This window comes from Pristiophorus japonicus, chromosome 3 (genome assembly GCF_044704955.1).
Source record: "Pristiophorus japonicus isolate sPriJap1 chromosome 3, sPriJap1.hap1, whole genome shotgun sequence".
In the NCBI taxonomy this organism is placed as follows: domain Eukaryota; kingdom Metazoa; phylum Chordata; class Chondrichthyes; family Pristiophoridae; genus Pristiophorus; species Pristiophorus japonicus.
Window position 1 is genome coordinate 116042601 of NC_091979.1, and position 19022 is coordinate 116061622.

At 47.7% G+C, this 19022-nt stretch overlaps 1 protein-coding gene across 1 annotated transcript in view; it reads right to left on the reverse strand.

The window, feature by feature from the left end:
* The window catches only part of dnah9l (dynein, axonemal, heavy polypeptide 9 like), a 668659-nt gene that overhangs the window by 634816 nt on the left and 14821 nt on the right, over positions 1-19022 (reverse strand). Inside the window, exon 5 of the mRNA XM_070873660.1 lies at positions 15553-15764. Coding sequence (XP_070729761.1) covers positions 15553-15764 — 212 coding nt within the window. The remainder of the gene's footprint in view (positions 1-15552; positions 15765-19022) is intronic.

Below are 19022 nucleotides of genomic sequence, written 5' to 3' on the forward strand. Positions count from 1 at the left end.
TCCGTGGAGCTGTCCTCCTCTGCAACGTGATAGTTTGCAGGTTTAACAGGCTTAGCAGCTCGCCTGCACACTCATTGGAGGTGTCCCATTGTTCCACCACCCTTGCAAACGTATCCATTGAATCAGCATGAATGGAAACGATGATCACCCCCGCAGCGCCAACAAGGTGTTAATGGCCTTGCATTCATCACCCTTCATGGTGGACTCCAACATCTCCGGACGTGTAGCTGCAGGTATGTGTGACCTGCCCTGTACGTTACGATTCGAAAACAACATCACTTTGTTCACAGTACTTATAGCAGCACTTGTGTGCTGAGAGATTTGCTTAGTATCGTCACTGCTGGCAATGAACGCCTGGGCTATCGCAATGGCCTTACTCAAGGTTGGGGTCTCTGCAGTCAAAAGCTTGCGAAGTATGGTTTCGTGGCCAATGCCAAGTACGAAAAAGTCTCTGAGCATGTGCTCCAAATGTCCTTCAAATTCGCAATGTCCTGCAAGGCGTCTCAGCTCGGCGACATAACTCACCACTTCCTGGCCTTCAGACCTTTTGTAGATGTAGAATCAGTACCTTGCCATCGGGATCAAATGCTCTCGGACCAGTGTGCACAAATCGTCGTACAATTTCTCCGTGGGTTTGGCTGGAGTGAGCAGATTCTTCGTGAGGCCATACGTTTGATGCCCCACAGACGATGAAGAGGATCGCTCTACGTTTGGCAGGGCTCTTTTCCCCATCTAGCTCGTAGGCCATGAAGTATTGGTTGAGTCGCTCCACAAAAGTTTCCCAATCATCTCCCTCTGAAAATTTCTCCAGGATGTCACTGTTCTCTGCATCTTTGGGTTCATTATCTGTACCTCGTCGCCAGTTGTAGTGTATGGTGAAAGAGTCAGACTGAACACTGTGAGCTCAAAGTAAAGTGTGACCTTAGTCTTTTATTGCAGGTCTCCAGAGTGCCTCTCCAACCTGTGAAGTCTTCTTAAATACCTGTGCTCCCAAGGGATTATGGGAGCGAATGAGCCCTCTGGTGGCTGTACAGAGTAAATACAAATGCACATATATAACAGCATGCATGGCAATCAATGTAACGAACCGATTAAGATTGTGAACAAAATGTTGTTGCGAGATGTCAGGAATAGAGTGTCCCCAAAAGTAGCAAGCGAGCGAATTCGGGAGGGTAAAGGCGCTGATCCCGATACCCTGCCCCAGGTCTATCTCAAGCTGCATCCACCCGATGGCTCTATTCACCATGGACCTGGAAATGAAAACTATTATGTCTTGAAGAGTCAGACTTGATGCTGCAAGCTTAAAGTAAGGTTTGACAGTAGTCCTTTATTACAGATCTCAGAGTGTGTCTCCAGCCTGTGAGGCCTCCTTATATACAGGTGCTCCCAAGGGATTGTGGGATCCCTTGGGACTCCAGGGGATAAGCCCTCTGGTGGTTAGACATGATATTTACAGGTTTACATACATAACAACACTCCCCCCCAACCCCAAAGGCAATGGTGTATCTATTTACAATGTGAGTCGATCTGGGGCCTTTCTTTCCCTGGGTGATCGTCTTGGTGCAAATGCTGGTTTTGGTCAGTCGTTTGTTGGGCCCTCGCTGGGCTGCTATGCAGCTGGCCTTGCTGGGGTGCTGAGTCCTGCTCGGCTGCTGTGGGTGATGGGTTCTGCTTCGTGTTTATCCACTGGGTCGGTTGCCACTTGTGTGTGTCTTGGAGGGTCGAAAAAGGTAGAGTCTATTGTGGATTGTTCTGGATAGTCCGTGAATCTGAGTTTGGTTTGGTCCAAGTGTTTCGTGCAGGAGAGTCCATTTGAGAGTTTGACCACAAAGACCCTACTCCCCTCTTTGGCCAGAACAGTGCCAGGAAGCCACTTGGGACCTTGTCCATAGTTCAACACAAATACAGGATCATTTATCTCTATTTCGCATGACACATTTGCGCGATCATATGTATTTTATTGAAGCCGCCTGCTCTCTACCTGTTCGTGTAGATCAGGGTGGACTAACGAGAGCCTTGTCTTAAGTGCCCTTTTCATCAGCAGTTCAGCGGGAGGGATCCCAGTGAGCGAGTGGGGTCTTGTGCGGTAACTGAGCAGAACTTGGGATAAACGAGTCTGCAGTGAACCTTCAGTTACCCTTTTCAAGCTCTGCTTGATTGTTTGAACTGCTCGTTCTGCCTGACGGTTGGACGCTGGTTTAAACGGGGCAGATGTGACATGTTTGATCCCATTCGGGTCATGAACTCCTTCAATTCGGCACTGGTAAAGCACGGCCCATTGTCACTTACAAGGACATCAGGCAGCCGTGCATGGCAAACATGGCCCGTAGGCTTTCAATGGTGGCAGCGGACGTGCTTGCCGACATTATCACACATTTAATCCATCTGGAGTATGCATCTACAACCACTAAGAACATTTTTCCTAAGAATGGGCCTGCATAGTCGACATGGACCCGGGACCACGGTTTGAAGGGCCAGGACCATAAACTTAGTGGCGCCTCCCTGGGTGCATTGCTTAACTGGAAACATGTATTACATTTGTGCACACAGGAGTCGAAGTCTGCATCGATACCGGGCCAGCACACGTGGGATCTGGCTATCATTTTCATCATTATGATGTCTGGGTGGGTACTGTGGAGATCAATGATGAAAGTGTCCCTGCCCTTTCTTGGCACCACTACCTGATTACCCCATAGGAGGCGGTCTTCCTGTATAGACATTTCATCTTTGCACCGCTGGTACGGCTTTATTTCTTCCTGCTGCTCTAACTGGATACTAGACCAACGCCCGTGGAGCACACAGTTATTTTTACTAAGGACAGTAAGGGGTCCTGGCTCGTCCAGGTTCTAATCTGTTGGGCGGTAACAGGTGATTGCTCACTCTCGAATGCTTCCATTACCATAACTAAATCTGTGGGCTGTGCCATCTCCACCCCTGTGGTGGGCAATGGCAGCCTGCTGAGAGCATCGGCAGAGTTTTCTGTGCCTGGCCTGTGGCGGATGGTGTAGTTGTATGTGGACGTGAGCGTCCATCTCTGGATGCGGACCAATGCTTTCGTATTTATCCCCTTGCTTTCAGAAAAGAGGGATATAAGCGGCTTATGGTCAGTTTCCAATTCAAATTTGAGCCCGAACAGATATTGATGCATGTTCTTTACCCCGTAAACACACTTCTTTTTCGATAATGGTGTAAGGCCCTCTTGGCCTTAGACAGACTTCTGGATGGCTAAGCAACCGGTTGCAATTTCCCAGATTCATTAGCTTGTTGCAATACATACCCAACCCCGTACGCCGACGCATCACATGCTAGTACCAAATGCTTAAATGGATCGTACAACACAAGCAATTTGTTTGAACCTAACAGCTTCCTAGCTTTCTCAAAGGCATTTTTTTGGCTTTTACCCCATACCCATTCAACTCCTTTACGCAGTAAAGAGTGCAGGGGTTCTAACAGTGTGCTAAGAACCGGTAAGAAGTTACCAAAGTAGTTCAGGAGTCCTAGAAACAACCGCAGCTCCATCACGTTCTGTGGTCTTGGTGCGTTTTTGATTGCCTCCGTCTTCGAATCGGAGGGCCTGATGCTGTCCGCCGCAATTCTTCTCCCCAGGAACTCCACTGCAGGGGCCAGAAAAATGCACTTCAAGCATTTTAGCCTGAGCCCCACACGATTAAGCCGACCAAGAAACTCCTCCAGGTTCTGCAGGTGCTCAATGGTGTCCCGACCTGTAACCAAGATGTCGTCCTGGAAGACCACGGTGCGCGGGACCAACTTCAGCAAACTTTCCATGTTCCTCTGGAATATCGCCGCGGCCGATCAGATCCCAAACAGGCATCTGTTGTAAATGAAGAGAACTTTGTGCGTGTTGATGCAGGTGAGGCCTTTCGATGATTCCTCCAGATTCTGCATCATGTAGGCCGAGGTCAAGTCCAGCTTCGTGAACGTTTTCCCTCCCGCCAGCGTCGCAAATAGGTCATCTGCCTTTGGTTGCAGGTATTGATCCTGCAGGGAGAAACGATTGATAGTTGCTTTGTAATTACCACAGATTCTGACGCTGCCTTCTCCCTTGATGACTGGAACAATCGGACTGGCCCACTCATTGAATTAAATTGGCAAGATGATACCCTCTCGTTGCAACCTGTCCAGTTCGAACTCCACCCTCTCTCTCATGTAAGGTACCACTCCCGCCTTGTGATGAATGGGTCGCGCCCCCGGAATCAAATGGATCTGCACTTTGTTCCTTGGAACTTCCCAATACCTGGTTCGAACAGCGAGGGGAACTTGTTTCGGACCTGGGCACGAGGTGTCGTCGACGGACGAAAGCGTTTGGACGTCATCCCAGTTCCAGCATATCTTTCCCAGCCAGCTCCTGCCAGACAGCATGGGGCCACTGCCCAGTACCACCCAGTGTGGTAACTCGTGCACCGCTCCATCGTAGGAGCACTGCCGATTACAGGAATCAGCTCCTTTGTGTACATTCTCAGTTTAGTACGAATGGACTGGTCTTGAGGCCTTGCTGCACCACAATTTATCGAAAGTCTTTTTGCTCATTATGGATTGGCTTGCACCCGTGTCCAGCTCCATGTACACCGGGAGTCCATTCAATTTAACCTTCAGCATTATCGGGACACACTTTGTGGTAAATGTGTGCACCCCATATACCTCTGCCTCCTCGGTCTGAGGCTCTGGATCGTCATGATCCACCGTGGATCTGTTCTCCTCTGCAACATGGTGGTTTGCAGGATTAGCAGGGGTTGCAGCACGCCTGCACATACATTGGAGGTGTCCCATTGTTCCACAGCCCTTGCAAACGTATCCTTTGAAGCAGCATGAACGGAAATGATGATCACCCCGCAGCGCCAACAAGGTTTTAATGGCCTTGTATTCACCACCCTTGATGGTGGACTCAGTCATCTGCGGATGTACAGCTACAGGCATGTAAGTCCTGCCCTGTACATTGCGATTCGAAAACAACGTTACTTTGTTCACAGTACTTGCAGCAGCACTTGTGTGCTGAGAAATGTGTTTGGTATGGTCACTGGTGGTGATGAACGCCTGGGCTATCGCTATGGCTTTACTCAAGGTTGGGGTCTCTACAGTCAAAAGTATGCTAAGTATTACTTCATGGCCAATGCCAAGTACAAAGAAGTTCCTGAGCATGTGCTCCAAGTGTCCTTCAAATTTGCAATGTCCTGAAAGGCGCCTTAGCTCGACGACGTAGCTCGCCACTTCCTGGCCTTGAGACCTCTTGTACGTGTAGAACTGATACCTCGCCATCAGAAAGCTTTCCTTCGGGTTTGGATGCTTCCGGACCAGTGTGCACAACTCATCGTACGACTTGTCTGTGAGTTTCGCTGGAGCGAGCAGATTTTTCATGAGGCCATACGTTGGTGTCCCGCAAACGGTGAGAAGGATCGCCCTTCGTTTGGCAGTGTTCGCTTCTCCTTCCAGCTCGTTGGCCACAAAGTTTTGGTCGAGTCGCTCCACGAAGTTTTCCCAATCATCTCCCTCTGAAAATTTCTTCAGGATGCCCACGGTTCTCTGCATTGTTGTGGTGGGATTCGTCATTTGTATCTCATCGCCAGTTGTTATGTCTTGAATAGAGAGTCAGACTAGATACTGCAAGCTCAAAGTAAGTGCATAGTCTTATTACAGATCTCAGAGTGCCTCTCCAGCCTGTGAGGCCTCCTTATATACAGGTGCTTCCAAGGGATTGTGGGATCCTTTGGGACTCCAGGGGATAAGCTCTCTGGTGGTTAAACATTGTATTTACAGGTTTACATACATAACGAAAATGACGCCAATACGTACAGTCGGCCGCCGTTGCCCACCACCCGGGTGGAGATGGCGCAGCCCCCAGACCCAGTCGCTACCTCGGCCCTGTCTGCGAGCGAAAGGTCAGAACCAACGAGTTCCCCAAACAGGACCTGGAACAACCAGGTTCCCAACACCGTTAGAGAACAGGCAGAAGAATCTGCAGCCCTCAAAGAAGGACAGGGAGGCCACACACATCTGTGGCTCTGCCCACCACTAGGCAACAGCAAAGGCCCAGAGTGCTGACTGGTTGAGCGAACCAAACCCACCCCGCTAGCAGGGGGCACAGCACCGCAATCAGACAACTAGGACCCATCCGGTTGCTCTGGAACCTGCGTCCTCGCATAACTGTACTGCTACCTCAATACTTATGACTGAACCATGAATGCAATCTACCCAATCCTTGTGCACGACTGCAAAACGTAACGAATGTAAGTCACTGAACCAAGGTGTCACGATACAAACTGTAACTTCCTTTCTTTGTTCTTGTACTGTACCTGATCCTGTATTTTAATGTAACTGGCCTGCTGCACAATCTCGCTGTGGAGGGGGGGGGGGGGGGGGTAATGGATTTATTTAGCCATGGACACACACATGAATCACAACTAGAACCCACTGGAACCTCTCACCCCGCAGACTATAGATATACTTTCTGTGTAGTCACTGTATAGTTGCATAAGATGGAGATTTAGTACCTGATGTACTGTAAATAAGGTTTACACTGTGTATATACCATGCTGGCACCACTAGAGGGTGCAACTGGTGGAGACCGGGGTTTCCTGCTCCTGTGGCAGAGGCTGTCCATCTGAGCGCACTGTGGTGGGAGACCTGATGGTCACCTGCATAGGTGTGCAGGGCCCAGTATAAAAGGCTACCCACCATGCTTGTGCCTCACTCTGGATTTACGAATAAAGGACTGAGGTCACGACAGTTTGAGTACAACACATTGACTCATGGAGTCATTCATGGATGACTTGCCTCCACACCAATATGAGTTCGAAGGTGGCTGATGAGTCCAATGCGGGATCCACAGACTGTCACAGATGGGGCGGGTGGTGGTTGAAGGGATCGGTGGTGGGGTGCTTGGATTGTCGTATGTTCCTTCCGCTGTTTGTACTGGACTTCCACGTGCTCCCGACAAAGAGACTCAAAGTGTTCGGTACCTTCCCGAATGCCTCTTCTCCACTTTAAGCGGTCATGGGCCAGGGACTCTCAAGAGTCAGTGGGGATGTTACATTTTTTCAAGGAGGCTTTGAGAGTGTCCTTGAAGCATTTTCTCTGCCCTCCTGGGGCTCGCTTGCCATGATGGAGCTTGGAGTAGAGTGCCTGTTTTGGGAGTCTTGCATCAGGCATGCGGACCACATGGCCTGTCCATCAGAGCTGACTGAGCATGCTCAATGCTTCAATGCATGCCTGAGAGAGAACACTGACGTTGGTGCGACTATCCTGCCAATGGATTTGCAGAATTTTGCGGAGGCAACGTTGGTGGTGTTTCTCCAGTTCTTTGAGGTGCCTATTATACATTGCAATTATAATACAAGACTCCTGAAGTACAAAAGCTTTACAACAGAATCTTTTGACAGATGACAACCAAACTAAGATTTTTTAAAGACCACTGTCATGCTTCAGTTGTCAATTGCTCTACTCACATTAATTAAATTCAGAAGTTTTGGAGAATAAATTCAAAATCACTAATTTCATCTCATCAAATGTCAGACATAAGACAAGATCGAAATCTGCATAGAAATTTTACCCTGCTGTAGACAAGACAGATCACAACAGTTCAGAACAATCTTTGTTAATAAAACAGGTATAAAGGATTTCATCCAATATTAACAAAAATATAAAAACAGAAGTGTCTAGAATACAACACAGTATATCATAAAAGTGAACTCTTACAGCATTGCCTAAACAAACCAGATTTATAATATATTTATAATGTTTAAAATCAACACTATAATATATTTATAACACTGAAATTTAACGCTATTCTTTTTGGAGAATTGCTGAGATTTACAACACCAATTCATCACTCTGGAACAGGAAAAGAGAAGGTGCACAGTTTCATCATAAGTATTGGATTATGCAACTCCAACAAGCCTTATCAAAACACATTCCTATGAATCCCTTTTCTTTTCTCTACCCTTACATTACTACAAATATATATTACACTGCTTCATCTCCAGTGGCATTGCACACAAATTATTTGCGATGCTGGTGGGAGGGAAAATGTTCACGAAGCTGGATTTGACCTCGGCCTACATGACGCAGGAGCTGGAGGAATCTTCGAAAGGCCTCACCTGCATCAACACGCACAAAGGTCTTTTCGTTTACAACAGATGCCGTTTGGGATTTGATCGGTTGCAGCGATATTCCAGAGGAACATGGAAAACTTGCTGAAGTTGGTCCCGCGCACCGTGGTCTTCCAGGATGACATCTTGGTTACAGGTCGGGACACCGTCGAGCACCTGCAGAACCTGGAGGAGTTTCTTGGTCGGCTTAATCGTGTGGGGCTCAGGCTAAAACGCTCGAAATGCATTTTCCTGGTGCCTGAAGTGGAGTTTATTGTGTTCCTAACACAGATGAGACTGCACACAGGGAGGTTAAAGTAACAGTAACCTCAGTCTTTATTAAGACACTCCAGAGTGAGGAACAGGCCTTAGGGGCCGGCTTATATACAGTGCTCCCAAGGGATGCTGTGATCCCTTGGGACTTCAGGGGATGCGCTCCCTGGTGGCGGAACATGAGAGTGCATGCTTTACAGATACACATCACTCCCCCCGCAAAGTCAAAGTGAAAACTATTTACAAGGTGTGGCGGTCCAGAGCCTTTCTTTCCCTGGTGGACCGCTTCGGTAAAAATGTCTGTTCTGGTGTGTTGGCTGTGCCCTCGCTGGGCTAGCGTGTTGTTGGCCCTGCAGGGCTGCTGAGTGAGCCTGGCCTTGCTGGGCTGTTCGGCATGATGGGTTCAATTTCCTGGTCCGGGGTGGTGTCATTGATCCTTTGTGTGTGTGTTGTGGACTCGAAAAAGATGGTGTCTGCTGTGGGTTGTTCAGGGCAGTCTGTGAGCCGCAGCCTCGTTTCGTCCTGGTGCTTTCTGCAAATTTGTCCATTGTCTAGTTTGACTACAAACACCCTACTCCCTTCTTTAGCTATCACCGTGCCCATAGTTTAGCACATACACAGGGACATTCAGATCAATTTCCCGTGACACAGTGGCGCGACCATCGTTCACATTTTGTTGCTACTGCCTGCTCTCTACCTCATCATGCAGGTTGGGGTGAACCAGTGAGAGTCCTTTTCATGAGTAGCTCAACCGGGGGCACCCCTGTGAGCGAGTGGGGTCTCGTGCGGTAGCTGAGCAGTACTTGGGACAGGCAGGTTTGGAGTGAGCCTTCTGTGACTCGTTTAAGGCTCTGTTTGATTGTTTGTACTGCCCGCTCTGCCTGCCTATTGGAGGCTGGTTTAAACGGGGCCGAGGTGACATGTTTGATCCCATTGCGGGTCATGAATTCTTTAAATTCGGCACTGGTGAAACATGGCCCGTTGTCACTGACCAGTATGTCAGGCAGGCTGTGGGTGGCAAACATGGCCCTCAGGCTTTCAACGGTGGTGGTGGCGGTGCTTCCCGACATTATTTCACATTCAATCCATTTTGAAAAAGCATCCACCACCACCAGGAACATTTTACCGAGAAACGGGCCCGTATAGTCGACGTGGATCCTCGACCATGGTCTGGAGGGCCAGGACCACAAACTTAGTGGTGCCTCTCTGGGCGCGTTGCTCAACTGAGCACATAGGCTGCATTGCCGTACACAGGACTCTAAGTCAGAGTTGATACCGGGCCACCACACGTGGGATCTGGCTATCGCTTTCATCATTACTATACAAGGGTGTGTGCTGTGGAGATCCGAGATGAACGTCTCCCTGCCCTTTTTGGGTAGCACTACGTGGTTACCCCACAACAGGCAGTTTGCCTGAATGGACAGCTCGTCCTTTCGTCGCTGGAACGGCTTGATTAGCTCTTGGATTTCAACGGAGATGCTGGCCCAGCTCCCATGCAGTACACAGTTTTTTAACTAGGGACAGCAGAGGATCTTGGCTGGTCCAAGTCCCAATATGGCGAGCCTTGACAGGTGATTTATCATTTTCAAACGCTTCCATGACCATCAACAAGTTTGCAGGCTGCGCCATTTTCACCCCCGTGGTGGGCAATGGTAGCCGACTGAGAGTATCGGCACAGTTCTCGGTGCCTGGCCTGTGGCGGATGGTATAGTTATATGCTGATAGCGTGAGTGCCCACCTTTGTATGCGGGCTGAGGCATGAGTATTTATCCCCTTGCTTTCAGCGAACAGGGATATGTGGGGCTTTTGATCGGTTTCCAGCTCAAATTTGAGGCCAAACAGGTACTGATGCATTTTCTTTACCCCGAACACACACGCTAATGCCTCTTTCTCAATCATGCTGTAGGCCCTCTCGGCCTTAGACAAGCTCCTGGAAGCATAGGCGACAGGTTGCAACTTCCCCGCAACGTTAGCTTGTTGTAATACCCACCCCACTCCGTACGATGATGCATTACATGCTAGCACAAGTCTTTTACACGGGTTATACAATACAAGCAGCTTGTTGGAGCATAAAATGTTTCTGGCTTTCTCAAAAGCAATTACTTGTTTTTTTTCCCCATACCCAGTTCTCACCTTTATGCAATAACACATGTAGGGGTTCTAAGAGGGTGCTTAACCCCTGTAGGAAGTTACCAAAATAGTTGAGGAGCCCCAGAAATGACCGCATCTCTGTGATGTTCTGTGGCCTGGGCGCGTTCCCGATAGCCTCTGTGGGCCGAATGCCATCCGCCGCGATCTTTCTCCCCAAAAACTCCACTTCTGTTGTCATGAAGACGCATTTCGACCTCTTCACCCGCAGCCCTATGGGATCCAGTCGCTGGAGGACCTCCTCCAGGTTTTGTAGGTGCTCGACGGTGTCCCGACCAATGACCAATATGTTGTCCTGAAAAACCACTGTGCGTGGTATCCACTTGAGTAGGCTCTCCATGTTTCTCTGGAAAATCGCTGCAGCCGAACGAATTCCAAACGGGTATCTGTTGTGGATGAACAGTCCCTTGTGCGTGTTGATGCAGGTGAGGCCCTTCGAAGACTCCTCCAGCTCCTGCATCATGTAGGCCGAAGTCAGGTCGAGCTTGGTGAACGTCTTGCCTCCTACCAGCGTCGCAAATAGGTCATCTGCCTTAGGTAGCGGGTATTGGTCCTGTAGCGAGAAACGATTACTAGTTACTTTATAATCGTCGCAAATCCTGACCGTGCCATCACTTTTGAGTACTGGAACAATCGGGCTGGCCCACTCGCTGAATTCCAATGGGGAGATGATGCCCTCGCGTTGCAGCCTGTCCAGCTCGATTTCCACTCTCTCCCTCATCATGTGAGGTACCGCTCGGGCCTTGTCGTGAATGGATCGTGCCTCTGGGACCAAGTGGATCCGCATCTTCGCCCCGGAAAAGTTTCCAATGCCTGTCTCAAAAAAGGGAAGGAAATTTGTTCAGAACATGAGGCCTCATCGACATGTGATAGTGCTCGGATGTCATCACAGTTCCAGCGGATTTTGGCAGCCAGCTCCTTCCAAGCAGTGTGGGGCCATCGCCCGGGACAATCCAGAGTGGCAGTTCGTGCACCGTGTCCTCATAGGTGACCGTGACCATGGCGCTGCCCAGGACAGCAATGAGCTCTTTGGTGTTCCTTCTCCGTTTCATGTGGATGGGGCTCAGGGCTGGTCTGAGTGCCTTGTTGCACCACAGCCTCTCAAACATCTTTTTACTCATGATGGATTGGCTAGTGCCAGTGTCCAGTTCAATGGCTACGGGTAAGCCATTCAATTTTATGTTTAGCATTATAGGTGGATATTTCGTCGAAAATGTGTGCACCCCGTGTACTTCAGCATCTGCCTCCTCTCTCTGAAGCTCAAAATTGCTTTGATCCAGCATGGACCAATCGTCCTCTGCCACGTGGTGGTTAGCAGGTTTTGCAGAGCTTGCAGCTCATTTGCAAGCTCGTTGGAGGTGCCCCATTGTTCCACAGCTCTTGCAAACACACCCTTTGAAGCAGCATGAATAGGCTGAATGGAAGCCTCCACAACGACAACAAGGTGTGAATTGCCTTGCATTCATCCTTTGTTGCAGATTCTGAGTCATCTGGGTCACCTGAGGCCTGCTGGAAGTTGCAGACTTGTGGGTTCTGCCCTAAACATCGAAAGGGGCCTCGCACAACAAGATTGCTAATTAGTCTCTTCTCATTACACATCACCCAGTCTAGGATGGCCAGCTCTCTAGTTGGTTCCTCGAAATATTGGTCGAGAAAACCATCCCTAATACCACTCCAGGAAATCCTCCTCCACCACATTGCTACCAGTTTGATTAGCCCAATCAATATGCAGATTAAAGTCGCCCATGATAACTGCTGTACCTTTATTGCACACATCCCTTATTTCTTGTTTGATGCTGTCCCCAACCTCACGACTACTGTTTGGTGGTCTGTACACAACTCCCACTAACGTTTTCTGCCCTTTGGAATTCCGCAGCTCCACCCATAACGATTCCACATCATCCAGGCTAATGTCCCTCCTTACTACTGCATTAATTTCCTCTTTAACCAGCAACGCCACCCCGCCTCCTTTTCCTCTCTGCCTATCCTTCCTAAATGTTGAATACCCCTGGATGTTGAATTCCCAGCCTTGGTCACCCTGGAGCCATGTCTCCGTGATGCCAATTACATCATATCCGTTAACTGCTGTCTGCGCAGTTAATTCGTCCACCTTATTCCGAATACTCCTCGCATTGAGGCACAGAGCCTTCAGGCTTGTCTTTTTAACACACTTTACCCTTTTAGAATTTTTCTGTAATGTGGCCCTTTTTGTTTCTTGCCTTGGGTTTCTCTGCCCTCCACTTTTACTATTCTCCTTTCTATCTTTTGCTTCTACCTCCATTTTATTTCCCTGCATAGGTTCCCATCCCCCTGCCATATTAGTTTAACTCCTCCCCAACACCACTAGCAAACACTCCCCCGAGGACATTGGATCCTGACCTGCCCAGGTGCAGACCGTTCGGTTTCTCCTGGTCCCACCCACCCCAGAACCAGTTCCAATGTCCCAGGAACTTGAACCCCTCCCTCTTGCACCACTCCTCAAGCCACGTATTCATCTGAGCCACCCTGCGATTCCTACTCTGACTAGCACGTGGCACTGGTTGGAATCCTGAGATTACTACTTTTGAGGTCCTACTTTTTAAATTTAGCTCCTAGCTCCCTAAATTCGTCTCGTAGGACCTCATCCCGTTTTTTACCTATATCGTTGGTACCTATATGCACCACGACAACTGGCTGTTCACCCTCCCTTTTCAGCATGTCCTGCACCCGCTCCGAGACATCCTTGACCCTTGCAGCAGGGAGGCAACATACCATCCTGGAGTCTCGGTTGCGGCCGCAGAAACGCCTATCTATTCCCCTTACAACCGAATCCCTTATCACTATAGCTCTCCCACTCTTTTTCCTGCCCTCCTGTGCAGCAGAGCCACCCAAGGTGCCATGAACTTGGCTGCTGCTGTTCCCCCCTGATGAGTCATCCCCCTCAACAGTATCCAAAGCAGTGTATCTGTTTTGCAGGGGGATGACTGCAGGCGACCCCTGCACTACCTTCCTTCCACTGCTCTTCCTGCTGGTCACCCATTTACTCTCTGGCTGTGTACCCTTTACCTGCGGTGAGACCAACTCGCTAAATGTGCTATTCACATCATTCTCAGCATCGTGGATGCTCCAGAGTTCATCCACCCACAGCTCCAGTGCCGCAATGCGGTCCGTTAAGAGCTGGAGGCGGATATACTTCCCGCACACATAGTCGTCAGGGACACCGGAAGCGTCCCTAACTTCCCATATAGTACAGGAGGAGCATAACACGTGTCCGAGCTCTCCTGCCATGACTTAACCCTTAGATAAACTTAATTTGGCAACAACAATGCTAAATGTTACTTACTGATCGAGAAAAGTAAAAAGAAAAGCTACTTACCCATCACCAGCCAATCACTTACCCCCTTGGCTCTGATGTCACCTTTCAATTTCTTTCTACTTTTTTTGCCTTCTCACCCTGCTGCAGCTGCACTGGCTGGCCTCTCGCCGACTCACGAACTCCCGCTGCCTCTCGCCGACTCACCAAGGCTGGGCCTTTTTATAGGCCTCCCCCCGCTGCCTCTCGCTGACTCACAAACTCCCGCTGCCTCTCGCCGACTCACCAAGGCTGGGCCTTTTTATAGGCCTCCCCCCGCTGCCTCTCGCCGACTCACCAAGGCTGGGCCTTTTTATAGGCCTCCCCCCGCTGCCTCTCGCCGACTCACGAACTCCCGCTGCCTCTCCACGATGGGGTCAAACATGTCACGTCTGCCTCGTTTAAGCCAGTGTCCAATGGTCAGGCAGAACGAGCAGTTCAAACAATGAAGCAGAGCTTGAAAAGGGTAACTGAAGGCTCACTGCAGACTCACTTATCCCAAGTCCTGCTTAGTTACCGCACAAGACCCCACTCGCTCACCAGGGTCCCTCCCGCTGAACTGCTGATGAAAAGGGCACTTAAGACAAGGCTCTCGATAGTCCACCCTGATCTACACGAACACGTAGAGAGCAAATGTGTCACGCGAAATTGAAGTAAATGATCCTGTATTTGTGTTGAACTATGGACAAGGTCCCAAGTAGTTATGGCCAAAAAGAGGTGATTAGGGTGTTTGTGGTCAAACCTGCAGAAAACACTTGGACCAAACCAAACTCAGATTTACGGACTATCCAGAACAATCCACAATAGACTCTACCTTTTTCGACCCTCCAACACACACACAAGTGGCAACCGACCCAGCGGTTGACCACGAAGCAGAACCCATCACCCGCAGCAGCCCAGCAAGACTCTCCACCCACAGTAGTCCAGCAAGGCCAGCTGCGCAGCAGCCCAGCGAAGGCCCAACAAACGACTCACCAACACCAGCATTTGCACCAAAACAATCAACCAGGGAAAGGAAGGCCCCAGATCGACTCACATTGTAAATAGTTACACTATTGACTTCGGCGAGGGGAGGGGGAGGAAAGAGAGTGTTGTTATGTATGTAAACCTGTAATTACCATGTCTAACCACCAGAGGGCTTATCCCCTGGAGTCCCAAGGGATACCACAATCCCTTGGGAGCACCTGTATATAAAGAGGTCTCACAGGCTGGCGAGGCACTCTGAGATCTGTAATAAAGGACTACGGTCACACTTACTTTGAGCTTGCAGTATCTCGTCTGACTCCTTATCCAAGACATAACAATGCTGTCATTTTTTTTGAAAATATGGATATTTGAAACTAGCAATTCAGGATACACACAGCTTTAAAAGTATTATATATTTTTTAAATCAGCAATTATTTGAATGATATTATTTACACATTTGTGTGTTTCTAACTGTTCTTATTTCAATTATTATAGAAACAATATAAGGTCTTCTTTAGAGAAGCATTATCATGAAAAAGTGTTTGGAAACCTTTTTATATGCCAAGAAGAAAAGCCAGAGCAGCTGTTCATAATCTTTTGTCACAATAGCATGGTGCCCAAGTAATGCAATTTGATACGAGTTATGACTGTATTGTACATTTGTAAGCAAAGTAACAAAGGTTGTCAAAGACTAGTTTCATTTTAAGATATTCCCACACAGTATATGCATACCTGGTTGATGATAAGATTGCAGAATTCTTGTAGCAAGACAATAATTCTTGATGGGAAGCAATAGTATCTGGAATGGCTCCATATCAAGCAAATAGTGTGGAAAAGGGGAGCAATCAGCGGTTGAATTTCAGGAAAATTTGATTCCTCCAAATGGGATAAATGATATTTCAAAGCTCGAAGATGCAATTCAATGTCCTGAGCCTCGGAGACAGCTACAAACATTTAAGAGTATTATTCACATCTTCCTATCATTCAAGTTTATTTTGTTAGATTTGGCAAATTAGCTAAGCAATTGTTTAGAGGAGTGACAGATGTCCTATGACATTACTCATGGCAAGTCAAATGATAATTGATTACTGTTTCAGTTAGATTGGAAAATGCTTTCAAATTTCCAATCGTAAGGCAGGATAAATGGAAATGACTATTATTACAAAAGCAAAATACTGCGGATGCTGGAATCTGAAATAAAAACAAAAAATGCTGGAAATCTCAGCAGGTAAAGCAGCATCTGTGGAGAGAAAGAGAGTTATCGTTTCAGATTTGTGATCCTTTTTCAGAACTGGAAAAGTCAGATGTAACAGGTTCATAAGGAAGTGCAGGGAAAGGGAGAGAAGGAAGAACGAACAAAAAGGAATGTCTGTGATAGGGTGGAAGGCAGAAGAGATTAAGAGACAAAAAAGAGATGATGGGCAAAAATGAGATAGTAATGGGACAAGTTAAGAAACAAAAGACGAGTCTAGATGGGGTGCGAATGGCGGAATCATCACCAGCTGCCATGGGAGAGAGGGGGAAAAAAAGGGGGGGGGTGTGAAAAAAAGGAAAAAATATGGGCAGAGGTTATGGACTGAAATTGTTGAACTCGATGTTGAGTCCAGAAGGCTGCAAAGTGCTTTAACCAAAATTGTGTTGCTGTTCCTCAAACTTGCGTTGAGCTTCATTGGAACAGTGTAGGAGGCCGAGGATGGAGAGATCAGAGTGGGAGTGGAGCAGAGAATTAAAAGTGACAGGCGACCGCGAGCTCGGGGTCATGCTTATGGACTGAACGGAGATGTTCTGCAAAGTGGTTACCCAATCTGCGTTTGGTCTCCACAATGTAGAGCCCACCACATCGTGAGCAGCGAATACAGTACACTAAATTGGAAGTAACACAGGTTGAACCTCTCTTATCCGGGACTCCCTTATCCGGCACCATTCTTGGCCTTGGGTGGCGCATACTATCGTGGTTCTGGGAGGGAGGGGAAGGGGCGAGAGGAGAAGTGCGGGAAATAGAATGGACACGGTTGAGGGCCATGTTAACCATGGTGGAGGGGAATCCTAGGTTGAGGAAAAAGGAAGCTATATCAGAGGCACTGGTATGGAAGGTGGAATCGTCAGAGCAGATGCAACAGAGACGGAGAAACTGGGAGATTGGAATGGAGTCCTTACAGGATGCAGGGTGGGAGGAAGTGTAGTCCAGGTAGCTGTGGGAGACAGTGGGCTTATAGTCAATGTTTGTCGATAGCCTATCCCCAGAAATGGAGACAGGAAAGTCGAGGAAAGGAAGGGGTTGGGATGAACCATGTGAACATAAGAACGTAAGAAATCGGGGCAGGAATAGGCCATACGGCCCCTCGAGCCTGCTCTGCCATTTAATACGATCATGGCTGATCCGACCATGGACTCAGGTGCACTTCCCTGCCTGCTCCTCATAACCCCTTATTCTCTTATCGGTTAAGAAACTGTCTATTGCTGTCTTAAATTTATTCAATGTCCCAGCTTCCACAGCTCTCTGAGGCAGCGAATTCCACAGATTTACAACCCTTTGAGAAGAAATTCTTCATCATCTCAGAGCGGCTCCTTATTCTAAGATTATGCCCCCCTAGTTCTAGTCTCCCATATCAGTGGAAACATCCTCTCTGCATCCACCTTGTGAAGATGAGGGAAGGGTGGAAATTGAATGCAAAGTGAATTACATTTTCTAGCTCAGGGCGACAGCAGGAAACGGCACCAACGCAGTCATCAATGTACCGGAAAAAGAGGCAAGGGAGAGGACCAGAGTAAAACTGGACAAAGAATGTTCCACATATCCCACGAAAAGGCAGGTATAGCTAGGACCCATGCAGGTTCTCATAGCAACACCTTTAATTTGGGGCAAGTGAATGGAGTCAAAGGAGAAGTTGTTCAATGTGAGACTTATTGCTACTTTGAAGTGAGAAGTCTGACATATAATGGACATAAAATAGACTCAAAAATTGTACACTAGCAGGTCCCTTGTGGCATGCAGAGGTTATGCTGTTCTTCCCAAAGAATTTTAAAAGGTTGTAATTTATCATTATTTGTTCCAGGAAAATTAGTGTTTTTTTAAACTCATTGCGTGTAGATAAATATTATATAAGTTAATTGGTTTTACAGTTCTCAGAAAGACAACTGTTGTTAAATTGCAAAATATAAAGATTTCATGTTGACATTATTTCATTTGTTAACCATCGAATGCAATAACCTAAATTGTGTTTTTATTTCAGGAATTACCTCTGGAAAAATTTGAATTATTTATGATTTACCTCGAGGAGAATGTCTGGAGGAGTGGGATGAACAGCAAGTGAACACATGGAAACTTTCACATAAATTATACAAACAACCCCATGTACATATTTAAAAAAATGCAAATGCTGGAAATCTGCAGCAAAAAAAAAGGCGGCTGGAAATATACAGATTAGTTAGTAGCCGGAAATTTCTCTGTTCGATTGGCTAACCCCGGACAGAATTAGAGGTAAAAAAAAAGCCAATTTCCTGTGCAGCTACAGGACAAAAGAAAATCAAAGCACATGTTGAGGTCAGTTGGTAACATCCGCTGAAATGGACAGGTAAAAATCAAGGCCAATATACAGCAAGAAAACAGCAACCCAGGCTCAGGCTAATTTCTATTCTGATTCAGTGAATGAGCTCGCCAAAATAAATTGTTACTTAGCCAATTAACAGGGGCAGTGTGGCAAGTTTATTACTTTCTTTGCTATGCGGAGGGCTTGGTATTAAGTTAAAGAAAGAAGATATTTGCTGTAAAGGTTATTCTGTAGTCACTTGCTGACTATAAAAATAAAGCAGCTTCACGTTTTGTCTCATTAAAATTTAAGCAGTCAGTCTTTTGGAATTTGAGAAATGCCAGTTTAGGATGGAGGCACACAAGCACAATCACAGACACTGTTTGGCACTGTTAATCTGGGACTTTTCCTCAACACTCAGTAGCTTATTGGAATAATTTGCATAAGCAGTCACAGTGATGTGTTCTCTCACTGTGACTGTGACACTCATTCATTATTGTGCTCTGGCACACACTCTCACCATCTCATGCACATGCTTGTTCGCGCTTGCCCACAAACTCACTCCTTCTCATTTGCACATACACTAACACTCACTCTACTCGCTACTCAGACTCTGTCCATGACATACTCTGTCTCTGTGACACTCTGACACACTCTCTGACAATCGCTCTC